This window comes from Conger conger, chromosome 14 (assembly GCF_963514075.1).
Source record: "Conger conger chromosome 14, fConCon1.1, whole genome shotgun sequence".
NCBI classification, from domain to species: domain Eukaryota; kingdom Metazoa; phylum Chordata; class Actinopteri; order Anguilliformes; family Congridae; genus Conger; species Conger conger.
The window spans coordinates 11,591,034-11,607,209 of NC_083773.1; the positions used below are offsets into that span (position 1 = coordinate 11,591,034).

The following is a 16,176-nucleotide window of genomic DNA, read 5'->3' on the forward strand; positions in this document are numbered from 1 at the left end:
CATCCAGCCCTGTGGAAAGCCGATATCTCATGACTCAAAGTAATGAGATTTTCTTTGTTCATTTTGGGAAGTTGTTTGCATGACACGGATGTTATATGAAGGAAGCGTAAATGTTTGTGCGGCTCACTGGAACTGCACTGAAACACAGGCACCTTCACCGACCTCTCTGACACAGACTGACAGATACAGTGAGGAGCAGTGTAAACAGCACTCACAGCACTGGCTAACGGCTGCCAGTGCTCAAGCCTCATGGGAATTCTGTTAACACTAGAGCCCACAGCACAAAGTGTCATAATATCAGAAAGGATTTCTCACGGACTTTAATGAAGTTGTATAAAGTTTAAGATTCCTCTCTCTCTCTCTCTCTCTCTCTCTCTCTCTCTCTCTCTCTCACTATCTCCTTCTCTATCTCACTTTCAGTGAGACTCACATTTTTCCCTTTTCATTTATTTTCTGTCTTTTTTGTGCTTTTGCTGTTTTTTGTGGTTTGTTTTGAGTTGGCTACTTGGTTTCTTTCTGTAAATTTCTGGATTTTGGTTGTTTGCCCGGCATTAAATGGCCTGTGATGTTTAGTTGTAGTGTCGCAATAAAGGTTCCAACTGAACTCACACTCTGTCTCTCTGTCTCTCTCTCTCTCTCTTTCTCTCTCACTATCTCCTGCTCTCTCTCTCTCTCTCCCTCTCTCTCTCTCTCTCTCTTTCTCCTGCTGTCTCTCCCTCTCTCCCTCTCTCTCTCCCTCTCTCTCTCTGGGTTAATTGGATATGGCTCTCACTCATATCAGCAGCAGCAGGCAGTCAGGTTGCATCTTCATTCTGCGGGCGGGTAATCCTGTTAGGTCGGGTTAGGAAACTAAACAGTACCCTCTATTGGATGACACAGAGATTGCGGAGTGAAAAGCTTCACTCCAACTCAGCTGAATGCCACATCAGTCTTCTGCCACCCTGCACTGTCGGTGAACCCAAAATCCATTTCTAGCACAGAACTAAAGGGAGCAGGCCTTTCCACATAAGAAATACTGCATTATGTTCAATTTTATATTCACCTAGCAAGCTGGCTATATTGTATACCTTCAACCATTTCACAAGTGCAAATGCTGCTGCCATTTTAAACCTCAGCCGGAACTCAAAATCCCTTTCTAGCACACAACTAAAGGAAGCCGGCCTTTTCACTTCAGAAATACTGCATTATTCACCTAGCATGCTGGCTATACTGTATACCTTCAACCATTTCACCAGTGCAAAAGGAGAGCTGATACAAACACTGCTGCCATTTAAAACCTCAGCCAGTTTTTAAGCTGATGAAATGCTTTTCTTGGTGCATTCACAAAGGCACACATAGATGAAAACAAGAAGCACAGCGAATAAGGCTCTGACCTAAATGCTTGTGCTTGTGTTTCCTCAAAAACATCAATCACAATGCAGGAATGACAAGCCATTAAGGTGAGCTTGAAGACAATGTTGATGTCAGTGTAATCACTGTGAGCTTGAACGCAGTGCTGATGTCAGTTTAAGCACTGTGAGTTTGAATGCAGTGCTGATGTCAGTTTAATCACTGAAGTCTACATTGTGCATTGTGAGCTAGATTTAATTCATTCTATTCCCTAAATATGACTCATTTACAGTAATTGCTACATTCTGTGGAAAATTCTGCAGTTTGAATTTGTGAATTTTCTGAGTGAACATGGTGATGGAAGTCAGAAAGGATTAAAATGGCATGAATAATAAACATGAATGGCATGAATTTCTGCTGTGACTATTGTGAACAAACAGAAATGTTAGATCAGTGTTAGACCTCGCGAGGGTAAGTCTGAAGGCAGCTGAGACAGTTCAGCGCATAGAAACTGGAACTGAGCGATGTGTCACTTCACTAAGCAGCAGCATCACTCCGGGCTGCGGCCACAGTGCTGCCCAATCCATCAACACGGACAGAGGAGGAACAAGTCTGCTCCCGCGGTCTACCTGGGGAACCGCAAATGAAACAGAAACGTAACCACACCCGCTGGCAATTTCAACAATTTATTCTACATTATTTGAAAATAGATCATATCTATACAATTCTATCGCATAGATAACATGATATACATCATCGCACTGGCATACATTCTCCAAAGAGACATCCCAAAATATTTAAGCCTTAAGGCTTGAGATCCGTAGGTCTATATTAAATCCTGTGTATTCATTTATTACACTGCACACTCTTATGCTATTGCAAATGCAGACCCTGCTATCATAACCTAAAAACGGAAATGTATATTGGCTTTAAACTCCCAACTTCAGTCTTCAAACAGTACTTACTCTTCCTACTTAAGTACAGTGCCCTCATAAGCTTAGGCCTCTGTTGGCTCCTGTCCTATGAATACAGTTGCTTCTCCTGGTCTCTAAGACATGGGTTACTCACTCAGGTCGGTGCTTAGCCTGCTTTACCATAATGTAATCAGTGAAAGTAATGTGAAAATTAGCCATGGATTCTGTGGAAGAGATTGTAATAATTAAATTGAAAGTGAATTAATTAGCCTGATTGGTTATGCGTGGTTTTTCCATTTCGGTTTTACCTCAGCTTCGCTTCCACAGGATGGCGGAAGAACACGGGCATTTGCATATAGACACGTTTTACGATGCACTACCGAGGGTACACTGTCCAGACAGATAAAGGAAGTTCAGCTCCACATGAATGGCATTCTCATTCCAGGGCTTCTAGCATTCCTGACAACTCATAACATACCCTATAAATCACAGCTACACAGCTAGCACCGGCGTAAATCATACCTCAGGAGCTTTGCCAAAGGCTGCTCATAAGATATGAATGGCTATTTCAGTACACAAGCAGCATCGCCAGCCAGCCAAAGTTTTTGGAACAGGCGCTTTGATGTCCTTGAGAGCAGCCAACTTTTATCTATCAGACAAATAGTGTATATGCTCATATCATTGAGCTTGAACTCTTAAAACAACCTTAAAAAAAAACATGCAGAATAAAACCAGACTAGATGAAATTAAAAATAAACCACTCATAACAATCAATCTTTGAATGAGTCACAACAGTTGCAAGACTTTTGTTTCGGTTAACCCCCAGCTTTGCTCTTCACTGAAGTGTGCAAGTAGATCTGTTATTATACTTACATTCTCCTGTTGCACACTTTACAGATAAAATGAACTAATCTTAAGCGCTTTTTCTATATATATCTGGTACAAAAGGAAGGCCTCAGCTTAAGCAAATCTGTTCTTCATAGGGTAGAGCCTAGAAAGGACTTGTTAAGGCTTTGTACACAGCAGGCAGGCTCCAATACCATGTAAACCACAGAAGAAGCAGAGCATAATGAAGCCTCCTCAGACAAGGATCTGACAGTTGGAAATGAACGTCTTTGACCATGTCCACGTGTAATGAATCTACAAGCTCCCCAAGGAGCGTTCAACTGCAAGCCTGATATTGAAAACCTGCCATTTCACCATCTTTAAGCACATTTGAAAATTATCACCGGGCTCCCTCAACCGCACACATTATTGTGGGGAAATTACTTTGCGAGGCCTATTATTTTACAAGAGTGGACCAGTTGCACTGTCTGAAAGTGTAATTCCAGGCAGTTGTTCAAATAATACCCTGGGGCTTGTTCGCCTCTTCCAGCGGATATGCAATATCGCTGCAGGGGTAGAAGCATTTGGAAAATTATTTACATTTAATGTTTAATTCAAAATGGGTCACTTTCTGGATGACAAGCACTGTAGCAAGATCCATGCAATAGATATTTAGTAGATACATGTCATGTATGCACATTGGACTACTATGGTTTAACATTTCTAACAGTCGTTCTGCTATATTGGCTATTTTCTATAGAAGGGGGCTACGTAGTCCTGCTGCTCAAGCGTTTTAATAAGGGCAGCAGTTTTGGGGCCATGCCAAATTACTACAGGTTTGATTTAAATCTCTCTGGTATTCCCTCCTGGCCTGACATTATTTCCCTAGAAACCAGAGCCACACAAGGAAACGGACGTTTGCAGCGCCGCACGGATTTACGAAATCCAGCTTTTATTTCCGCCCGGAGCTCCGGCGAATTTCAACAGAAATGAAAACGACCGCTAAAACGGCTTACCGGCCTCCCTGTACACACACAACACGCGGGGGGGTCCTGCATTTCATTATCCCGTAAGAACTGCGAAAATGATAACAATTTCAAACGCTTCTCAAAAATACCCGCAAAATAATTTCAAGCCACCCCCCAATTGAAATTCTTTATTTTTGTCCCACAGAATATAATCTAGAGCAAAAACCTTTTCTGACCGACCCCTAAGAGAAGTTCAGTGGAAAACCTGGCACTTAACACAACAACTGGAGTCGGACAAGGAGGCGACGAGGTGTCGCACACAAACACGCATTTCAGTGTTTAGTGTAAGCAACACATGAAATGGCAAGAAAATGTCTACAATTATGAGGGGAAAGGAACGAGGATTTCTCCAGTAATGCAATATTAAAAGAAAACAACATGACAGGAAAATTAGCACATTTCATAAGCACAGTGTCATTTTATGTGTTTTACAGATGGCAAAAGTTCAAGCACACAAATAAGAGCAGAATACCCATAATTAGAACATTGACATTTATTGCTTTATATGAATACTGTATTGAAAGCCCAAGCATTCAGTTTACACAGAAATTATACAATTATATACCGTTTCACAAAGGCAGTGAACACTTATTACAATCTACAAAATCTACTTTACAGAAATTTAAAAATTCTAAATATCAAAAAAGTACAGTTGCAGAAACGGGTACAAATTTGGCAGCCAGTGGTTTTGTCTGGGTGTTCGTAAGTGAAAGGACTTGGTATTCAAGGTGACAGAAAGATGAGAGAAGCAATCGTTGTGCTTTCAGCTGGCATTACATCGCTAACAAGAACTGGCTGCCAAAAAAGTATGTTCAAAAAAATAGGTCATTCGGTTGAAAAGTTTATATAAATTACGGTGGTTCAATGCACCCCAAAATTATATATCTTGTATCTGACTCTTGTACAAGGTAAAGTTACTATGTTAGAGATCGCCGTGTGACGCAATCGAGCAGTGTAATTTTTGCGATGATGACCTGTGTGTAAGAAAAGGGAAGGGAAGCTGGCGTGAAGAGACGCGACTCCGACACCCGAAAAAAATCAAACGTTCTCTAAAGGATGCAAATATATGAACCTAAAAACAAAAACGAGAAAAGCATTCACTCTACAACCGAAACTCGAGTCAAACAAACGGCGGTGAAGAATAAAATCAGTCACGTTTCGAGCGTTTAGCGGGCGAAAAAGCTGCCTCCCGCGTCGGGGCTGGGGACCTTCTCCGGGGCGTTCAGACCGCGCAGCGCTCCTGGAATGTGTTCTAATCCTGGTCTGAGAGTGGCGAAGACACACAGGGGTTAACCAATCATGAGACAGCGGCTGCCCAGCCCGACTGACGCACACGAACCCTCAGAAACGGAGAGCCACGCTGCGAAACGCGCAGCCTTTTCCTTTCCTCCTCCTTTTAGACTTGTTTTTGTTTTTTTTTTCTTACAAATGAAGAAGAGGTACACACACCCAAAGTGACAAATGCTGAAACGATGACCGAGTGGCGAAAACCTGCTGGGAACAGAAAGGCCTGCGTGGAAACAAATGTCATGAGCTTCAAAAAAAAAAAATTTAAAATGACTGTCAAAATAATAACCTTCCAGTTGAAAAACTTTTTTTTTTTTTAAATTGCAAAAAAAAAAACAAAAACAAACAAAAAACAAAACAAATCTATACACAAACCACCGACGAGTGGCCTTCTGGAGAAGGGGCTTCGGGGGCTCCGACGGACCCTCGGGGGGGCGGGGGCCCCGTGAGGGCGGGCCCCTCTCCATGGAAACTAAAGGTCCACGTAGTTTATTTTACAGAGATCTCGCGGCTGTGGCCTGACAGTGTGTAAAGCGGAGGGGGGGGGTTAGTCTTGCTCCATGGGTTCGTCGCAGGTGTCTGCCGCGCGCGCGCCGTTCTCGCCGGCGCCCTCTGCTGCCGACTCGGGCGTACTGCTGGAGGAGCCGGCCCCGCCCGACACGCTGTCCTCGCTGCTGCTGCTGCTGCTGCTGCTGACGGGGTCGCTGGGGTCGCTGGGGTCAGAGGGGTCGCTGCCCTCCTGCACCTCCGGGCTGGCCTCGCTCCCCGCCGGGCCCGGCTGCTGGGACTGGTCCATTTCTCCGCTCTCCTCCTCCTCCTCTTCCTCCGCCGCTGCCTCCGAGGAGGCTGAGGACACCTCCCTGTCCGCCTCCTCCTCGTCCTGCTCCTCCCGGCCGCCGGAGGAGGGCTCTGCCTGCGTGCTGGAGGGCTCTGAGGAGAAAGCGCAGGGCCGGTGAGAGGAGCATTCTCGCTACGGGCCTCACATTCAGCAGCAGCTGTCTCCGTGTTACATGATTTCACCACTATCTCCACAGACCTGTGGTCCTCACCGCTGGTCCTGGAGAGCCGCAGGGTGTGCTGGTTTTTGTTGTTACTGCTTTAATTGATCAATTAAAGCAGTTAATTACACAGTTCTCTCACCTCGCCTGGTTTCTTGGGTCTGAATTGGTCGCTGATATAAAGACAAAGGCCAAAACAAAAACCAGCCACACCCTGCAGCACTCCCAAGACCAGGAGTGAGGACCACTGCCATAGATACAGAAGTAACACCCGCCCCCCTCCCCCAAAACACCCAGGGTGTGCCATGACCCCCATGTGAAGGGAAGCCCTACCTTGGTCTTCAGACGACGCACTGCTGGCTGCTTCACTCTTCTTCTCGTCCTCCTCTTCCTCGTGCACGTCGGAGGAAGACTCGGCCTCCTCGGCCATTTCCGTCGAGCTCTCGGCCTGCGCAGGACAGGCCGCCTCCTTCCCGCCCTCCTCTTCCTCCTCCTCGTCCTCTTCGTCGTCATCTCTGTCGAACTTCAGCCTCTTCACCTCGTGCTGTTCGGCCTCCATGGCGTCCTCGTCCTCCTGGTGCTTGTTCTTCAGAGGCCCGCCCGGGGAGCCGTCCCCTTCTGACACGGACGAGTCGCTGCAACACACACACACACACACACACACACTCCATCAACCCTCTTCCTGGTTCCCCAACTTACACCTGACTATCATGCTACATTAGCAAGTCAGTTATATCTTCCTACAGCTCCAGTATATAAAAAAAAGGCACAATTTTTTCTTCCCTTGCCATTAATATGCCTTTGCGTCATTTTAGGGTTCAGATAATTAATCATTCTGTTCACCCGTAGAGAACATTGTGCCTCTAAGAGGGTGAAAAAGACAAATTGGTGTCATGCCAAAAGCTGCCAGTGGTGTGAGTAAAGGTCAGTTCATTTCGGCCGTTTTGTTTGGCTGTGTAGCGCTGAGGCGTAAGCTCCGTTTACAGCTATTTGACAGAAGGGTGACTGGGCGTTACCTGAGGGGGCTGCCGTCTCCCATGTCTGTGGTGGTGGCCTTGTTTTCCGTGCTGTCAGGAAGGCCGTTGGTGGCCAGCGAGCTGGAGAGGGAGAGTTTTGGTCGGTTGAGCGGCCGGGGAGTACCTGGTCCGTTCACGTTCCTACAAAAACAAAAACATGAGTAGAATAATACCTCCGGTCTCAATGGACAAGCTGCTCTCTCACAGCAGAAGCTCACGGCACACAAATCAAAGCCTTCGTCTAAAAGGTGTCTGGAGTCTCTCCACTTTCTGTAAACCGGGCGCGCTCCGCTCACCTGTCTGAAAAAGCTGAAGAATTCCCGGGAAACATGACCCCGTTCATCCGGTTCACAGTGGTGGATCCGTTTTTCCTTCAGGAACAGGAAAACAAGTCTTAAAAATCAACAAGTGCGGGAGATTTAACACACCTGCTTCTCCAGACCAGTTGAGAAATGTCTCTGGGGAGCTTACCGTGGGCTCAGGAGCGTTACATAAGCCACGGGGCATTAATCACAACAGGCAGTGAGAGGCAAAGATTTCTCATGCATATTCGCCCAGAAATAACACTTTCTTTCCTCGTCCACAGGCAGAGTAACAATGGGGAAAACACAAATCAGCCGACAGCTTGGGCCTACGCTTAAGAGCCAAGTGCCTGTCACATCCCAAGCCTTCAGGGCAGGAAGTGTCCAGCACGGTTATCAAACAAGACAGACTGGACAGGATCACGGGGAATTAGCATCGATTGCGAGCGGCCTGTGAGGAGGCCCCCAGTTGGCAGGATCTTCACAAGGCTGCGCTTTGGGTTTACTTACTCAGATGTGGGGTAAACACAGCTAACCACCATCACATTCTGTAAAACAAGGATACAACAGCTTATTCTAGCTCAATCGACAGCCCACAGACTACGTCCCCAATGTACCTTAAATTTTCATGGATGCGTGCTTCAAGGTAATACTGGACTTACCTCACTCAAAATGTGTCATATCACTATTTTGCTAGACCTTTCACTCATTATCACACTCAAATCAACATAAAACCAGATGGCTAACAAGCTGAATGTGTTCCAAGGCAAAAAAATACTGCTAAATTAATATAACTTTACTTTGTCTGAAGTTTGTCTGAAGAATGAAATTATTTCCCCATTTTACGAGCGATTTTATGCTGCTTGCTGAGCCAAGAGAACATTCCACTTTCGGATGCCTACAGAGAACATTCCATAGATTGCATTAAAGTCTTCATTTCTGTTTTCCGCACACTACTTCCTCTGTTTTGGAGTAGAAAGTTTGATCTAAAAACACAAATATATTGCAGTTATCATATAATCTCAGTATTGTTTGTCTATAAGCCATTGTAGTTTAAAGGCTGCTCCTTCTCTCACCATCATCACTGAGAGATTCATTTTCCCCCACCACCTGTGATACTGTGTGCTAGGACATCACCTGACCTGAGGTGGGGGGGATCTGAGGAGACGGAGCTCACCTTCTCCACCCCCCGTAGAAACTTGTCCGTGCCCGTGTAGTTCCTCCTGGGCTCAGTCAGCAGCTCACACAGGCGCTGGATGGTGAAAGGGATTCTGGGGAAGGAAAAAAAATCAGAAATTCAATAACATGAAACCTGCAGCGCAGACCGAATCAAATTACTTTGCGGCTTTTATAGCGCGCAAACGCAACGCCAAGAAGCCGCAGCGTGAATTACGCTTTTAAACTGCAAAGAGAAATAGTGCACTGTAAACCCTTTTTATGATAACGAGCTCAAAACCATCAAGGCTTTCAACCTCTGAAATAGCATCAGCAGATGGCGCCATTGCATCGAGGCAAGGGCTGTCAATCAGACTGATAACCTCAGGCTTCAGACATTGAAAGAGAGACACAGGAGTCATTGTGGAGGGACAGTTGACCCGTGTGTGAGGACAATTCCTTGCATTAAACATTTCTTTCACTGTGGGGACTCACCCATTATAGCCATTCACAATTTTGAGTATCCTCTCCTTCATCTCTTCGTAGGGAATGCACTCGACGTTAGGGTTGGCTGGCCCGCGCTGGTCTGGGGCTGAAGCACGAAAATCGTCCATCACCTTCTCCAGTTTGAAGAGGAAGTAGCATTTAAACTGTGACCACTGAATCCTAGGGGAGGCAGGAAATAACAACATGTCACCTTATAGATCAATGCTAGACATTACAATATCAAAGCGGAACCCAAAGTAATAGGTTTAACCAATGGGACTAATAAACTGGACAGCTTTAATCTATTTTTGCAAGTTCACACTGACGACACATGGTAATAGTTAAAGACAAAAAGTAGTTCGGCAACTAGTTTGTTCAAATTAATCATTCAAAATGGATGAGAAATATATATATATTTTTAAAGCACATGAAATCAAAGGACGGGACATAAAACAAGGTCTACAACCTCACACAGCACAAACTCCACTCTCCCAGGTCGGTTCAATTAGATAAGAGAACTAAAAGTAAATATAAACATGGTCTACTACATAACAGCATGCATGTCTTAAAACAACCTATATCAACAGCAAACTGCAAATATTTATGACATTGTATGTTTAATAGAGACATTTGCCAAGACTACTCACAGGACAAAGTGGTGTTACATAAGTGTGACATTTATTTTAGAGGAAATACTTTAGGTCACAGAGTGCCGTCAACAAAACATACAGACAGATTGCCTTGGCAACAAAGTGCAGATGGAACCAGTTCAAGCAGACAATGCACGCCTAAAAGGCAGGACTGAGGCATGGTGTTAATCAATGTTTGGGGATGGGGGGGGGCACTTGAAAAAACAATAGTGCAAATGCCATCTGTTTGTAAGTGTCACTCCCATATGAAGTCAGGCTTGAACAAATTCTCTATCCGAACACAGCGGTTTCTGCCAAAATGGGACTTTTTATTTACAACTGTCAAATCGCTCCTTTCGGCCAAACTGTGATAAGACATAATAACTATGGAGTTATACACTGGACAGCCTAAACAGTCTCACACCAGCTGCTCATTTCCCTTCAAGGACATTCCTATGAACATGAGCTTTTACTTCAAAATTCAAAACGCAATAACTTAAAAATACCTTATTTAGCATAAAATGACATAGCATTTGCAAAACACCCTAAGCTAATAAACATAACGCTGTCTTTCACTGATGCAAGACTTCTGGGACACGGTCATCATGAACACACTGAGGGAAAACTACCAGACCACTCCAAAAGAGATGTTTCATCACCTTTCTAACCACAACTGCAATAAGACCAGGGCCATTGCAGTTTCCATATAAACACACTTCAGACTTCACTGTGCCAAGGGAAATTCAGTTTACAGCAAAGATAAAAATACAGCATGAGAGAAATAAGAGCGCTTAATTAGACAGTCGGAGTGCACACACAGTTCAAGGGTTTGCCCTTAACAATAAAGTTGTAGAACCAAATTCCTGACTATTATGTTGAAACACTATTAAACTGCCACCAATACAATAAACCAAAAAGATAAAAAGATGCCCTACGTATAGAACCCTGGTGGATAAAGATCAAAGTGTGCCAAGAAACCTTAACTCCACATTCTTGGTTCATGGGAAGAAAAAAATAAAATCAAAATACGAGTTTCACCCAGGGCATGATATCATGAATCGGAAATGGAATTGGGCTAAACTATCTAAATGCATCATGTTGCTATTCCCCTATCCTATGGCTCAACTGAAATTGAAAGGTAGTGAAAAATTTCAATTGAAAAATGACATAAATGTTGAGTTTACCATACCAATAGTGAAAATAGCGTGGTCTGGAGTGACATGAGCATGCCTGTGACTCATTATGGCCCTTAACAGAGTTAAGGTTTACAGCAATTATAAGCAGTGGGAACATTTAAGGGCTATGCATTTATGGAAGAAAGGTTCTATTCTCAGCTTTAATTGGCTGAACTCATTTACTTGGGCTTATTTCACATTCACATTTCCTGTATGAGTGCAGGAACCGATGCCACCAACTTCACAAATGACATAAGCGTCAAACTGCATGAGAATCATTAAGAACTGTAACCCTCTCAAAATCTTCAGGAGTAAACAAACTACGATCAGTACTATAAAGGAAATATTACATCTGACATTATAATAATGACTATTTGGGCAAGAAGTGAACAATTGTTAAAGTGACTACAGATGAATCAATGTATGGCTTCAGACTACAAATGGATGGGGTTAGTACTGGATGCATTAAGCAACAGCAGATAAGTCTAGTTTGCAGGGAAGTTGATTAACTAGTCTAAATTGCTATTGGGTTATAATAGTTATTGATAATGATAATAATAATAATAATACATTTTATAGAGCGCTTTTCAAGGTACTCAGACCCTTTACATAAAAGTGATACAATTATTAAAATCCAATTAAATGGTACAACGATTATATTACGAGAAATTACTTAGAATAGATGGACGAGTAGTGAATAAATCCCTCTGTGAATTTACGGCTATTTAAACTATTCTCAGCCCCTTTACAATCACTTTAAAAATAATAAGTAAATAACAAAAACAGAGCATTGGACAAATACCCACATGCAGATGCAGCATTAAAAAAAATATCTAGCTCAGCATGGCCACTTGGGTAATTAACTCCACCACCAGTCAGTGAGTTTGAGGCAGGGCCGTACATTTGAATGTGTGAATCCAACAGGCTATGAACATGCTGTGTACCATGCCTCACAGGGCCAGTGAATTTTTTTAAAACAGCTGAAGTATCTGTTTAGCAGAAAGGGCAGCTATGGCTGTTCTTCACAGGAGAAAGCCTAAGCATTTGAAAACAAAAGGTATTAAACTGGATTTCCCACACCCTATTTTATAAATACTGATTGCATCCAACCACATAATTGACATGGACCACCTGAGGCTCTATAAATTAGAAAAAAATCTAGTCTAAAAATGAGAAGATTTCAGTTCAGGGCAAGGTTTAATATGATTGTCATTAAATGAACGACTATTCAACATACACAGGTTACTTATAAAAACAAAGCCATAAAACAGTCATGGTTTAGTCCATGACAGCCATAAAAGACAGCCAGTGCGATTTGGCCAACTTAACATCCTGAGCCGCAAGTGTTATCCAATACTCTAACAAAGACCGAATTACAACTACACCTGTCAATTTTGGTACATGCTAATCTTTGTCTACATGAGAAAATCCTAATAAAAACACAGTAACACGACCAGAGGTTCACAGTGGATGCTGTTTAGGGCTACAATATTCAAAGAATGAGCCTTGAGGTGTTAAGATAGCAGGAACGGGTTGACAACCAATTACCATACTACAACATTAACTATTAGTAACTTTATACTTTTGCAAAGTATGATACTGTAGAAACGATTAGCCAACTGCACCATATTTACAATCAGAGATTATACAGGAATTAAGCATACAATGATTCAATATCAAGTGTCCAGTAATGGAATTAAGTGAACTTTTTCTTTGAGAATCAAGTGCAACTTTGTCACAGGTGTTAGTATTTTTCTGTCGAGCTTGTCCCATATTAAGATGGTGTCATTTTAGATGAGTGAAGGCACAAAATAACGTGCGCAAATGGTAGCGATTATTGCGAATACGTCCATGCATACTCACAAGCGCGCCGTAGAGACAGGAGAGCGTGTTCCAGTCCCTACTCTAGAGACGTAAACAGGCCTCACGTATAAACGTTAGCGACTAGCTAGCTAGCTAAATACTTACATCGTCTCTCCGGTCTTTGCAACATGGCACAGAAACTGGTCCAAGACAGGGCACACGTCTTTCTTCCCTTTCTTCTCGAAATCTGTAGTGAAATAAATGATAATATTCGATGATTAGACAATTAAGTAAACAAAACGTAAGCACCATACAGTTCAACGTTAGCTCAACCCTGTCTGCCTCGTCTGCAGTGGAAAAAGTTAGCTAACCAGCTAGCTAGCTAAATAAAGACGGAAACATTAGCAAGCTAGATAGCAAACTATCAAGCTAATTACAAACTAGCAGTTTAGCCAGTAAAATGTATTACCTAACTGTTACCCAATGTTCCACAATTTCCAGACTTCACGTCAATCACAAACGATATAATTGGCTAACACTAGAGCCACACGATTAAAGCATTCGATCGACTAACGTTAGAGAAAAGCCTACAAATAGCTAACCAACTGTCCATCATTAGCACTGATAACGTTAGCCAATTTTATCACGCCATGTACCTAGCTAACAGTTAGCCAACCAGCTAACGTTAGCTAGAAAGCTAACAAGCTAACCTCACTGAGCTAACATTCGTTAGCGAGTTAGACGTATTGAAAAATGCATGCTAGTTAGCCAGGCTACCTGCTAGCAAGGCAATGTTAGCGAACGTTACCGGCTTCAGGGTTAAAGGGCAGATCTTGATACCCCAACTAACTTAAAACAACTGGCATCCTCATGGGTGATCGTCAATAGTTTTCAAAACTCGGATGATAGATTTAATTACATGTACATGCGTTGCTATTAGCCAGATAGATAGCTAGCTAGCTAACGGGGAAGCATTCAACACCTTAGTTAGCCAGCTAGCAACTAACATTAGTCTAGCAACAGCGTTGAAATTCTGAACAATTTCACACAACGCAAACTCTCACTTTCCCCGCGTACTAGTTAACGACCAAAGCACGTCTATCAACCTTTCAGTGCCTCCAAAAGCGTGTCGATTTCCATGTTTGTGGTGTTTTCTCTGTCCATCTCCTCCTGACTCCAACAGGAAACAGAAAGCTGGTAGCACCGTTCGAGACACAAAAAAATCAGCACTTCAATATGGCGCCCGTGATGTCACTGCCCAAGTGCAGCCTGGTTACAACAAACTGTTTAGGTACGCAACAAGGCAATATGAGCTTTATTCAACAACAAAAAAAAAAAGATCGTATCTCTTCCACATGTGTGTTACTGGAATCAGTGTGTGAACAATATTTTCTGGGGAACTGTTTGGCTGTTGTCAAAAACTTATCTGGCCAATAAGATAAAATAAATGTAATAAAAGATAATTTATCAATTCTACCCAGTTAACTTAATTGCCTTAAAATGTTTAAAGCGGACATAAATGTTAATTGTTCTTTCTATGACTTATCTCACAGTGTTGCACTAATTTTGGAATTTCCCTTATTCTAAAATACTATGGAATGTTCTTTCATTGTGGGGACACATTTTTTTAATGACAATATTTAATATCCATAAATGTACATTTACAAACCAGAAACCTATAGTATATCTACAATACTATGGAGCTGAAACTATGTGAAGTGCAAAACACAAAAACTGCAGTTGAACAGACAGAAGCACTGAAGTGCAAACCATGACACCAAAAGAAAACAGAAATAAAAATGTACAGCTCTGATGTGAAAATCTTAGACATTGGTAAAACGATTGCAATGAAGCTGCATACATTACATTACATTATTGGCATTTGGCAGACGCTCTTATCCAGAGCGACGTACAGTTGATTAGACTAAGCAGGAGACAATCCTCCCCTGGAGCAATGCACAGTTAAGGGCCTTGCTCAAGGGCCGAGTGGCTGTGCAGATCTTATTGGTCTTATTGTGGCTACACCGGGATTAGAACCCCTGACCTTGCGTGTCCCAGTCCTTTACCTTAACCACTACGCTACAGGCCGCCCTACAGCCAAACACCAGGTTGATGGACATCCACAGCTCCTTCCCAAACAGCAAGGCCACCGGTGTGCAGCCGGTCAACTCCTACACAGCTGTCTGCTATGCCATCAGGACCAGATGCAGGTCCCAGGCGTGCTGATGGTGAGCATCGAGCAGTGCCTGGATGCCTACCGTGCGGTTAATCACTCTACCAGCCTGTCACTCTGGGGATGCAATGTGGGTTTTCTTGATGTCGAGGAGGTGGCAGTTGGCTCTGGAAGGGTCTCCTTTGGGTTGGATTGCAGCTCCTGAGATGACCAGAATGGAGTACATATGAGCCACCAGGCACTCGGCCATCGCCAACACTTCCCGCAAGGGAGCCGCGTATGCTCCTGGTGTCTCCGTAACGTAGTCCACGGTCATCAGCACGTGACGATTCCTCCTGTCGTTGACCAGGAATGGCCCCAGGATTTCCATTGCCACCCTTTCCATCGGTGTCCCACTGTACTGCTGCTGGTGGTGCCCTCACTCTGGGCCTCGGCCCTTTCCCTACTGTGCAGGCATTGCAGCATCAGCAGCAGCTTTCCACATCTGTTCTGCGCCGGCCCCAGAACTGCTGCCGGAGCCTGTGCCCCGTCGAACACCCTGGAGCGCTCCCGAGTGATTCTGAAGGTTTCACACTAAAGGATTCTGAGGCACTGCAGCACCACTAGCTGCAGCTGGTGGACACCCACGCTAGTGTCCTGCCACTTCCTGTACAGGAGGCCTTGGTGGTCAGGCAGTCCCACTGACAGACCGACGTCTTCACCCCTGTAGAGAAAGCTGACAACCGAGATACGACAGACCGCCTCAGGCTCAGGGTTGGGTTTGGGCAGTCTCGTGTTCTCTTCTCTGAAACCTGCTCAAGGATAAAGTAATAGCTCTCTAATAGCTCAATCCAGCGGGCTACAGTACCTTCCCCTCTGGGTTTTTAAGCCTCAACAGTGTAGTGCAGCAGTGTCCGTGGGGACCTTAAACTCACAGCCATTGAGATCCATGTTGAAATGCTGTACTGCTGCTACTACTGCCAATAGCTCCTGCCCAGTAACACAATAGTTCCGTTCCTCTTTGTTAAACACAGAAATTAAGTACACCACCAATTTCTTCCCTTCCCTGTGAGCTGT

The 16,176-nt window shown here is 43.8% G+C and overlaps 1 protein-coding gene across 1 annotated transcript; it reads right to left on the reverse strand.

Annotated features, from left to right (window-relative positions):
• Positions 1 to 4,574: 4,574 nt before the first annotated feature.
• Positions 4,575 to 14,186, reverse strand: ppp4r2b (protein phosphatase 4, regulatory subunit 2b). The gene is made up of 9 exons (XM_061220775.1): positions 14,054 to 14,186; positions 13,113 to 13,194; positions 9,350 to 9,520; positions 8,877 to 8,970; positions 8,210 to 8,247; positions 7,694 to 7,768; positions 7,398 to 7,538; positions 6,715 to 7,016; positions 4,575 to 6,313 (listed from the first exon to the last, which is right to left on the reverse strand). The coding sequence occupies exons 1-9, from the start codon at positions 14,109 to 14,111 to the stop codon at positions 5,931 to 5,933; spliced, it is 1,344 nt and encodes a 447-aa protein (XP_061076759.1). The 5' UTR covers positions 14,112 to 14,186; the 3' UTR covers positions 4,575 to 5,930.
• Between the last annotated feature and the right edge of the window lie 1,990 nt (positions 14,187 to 16,176).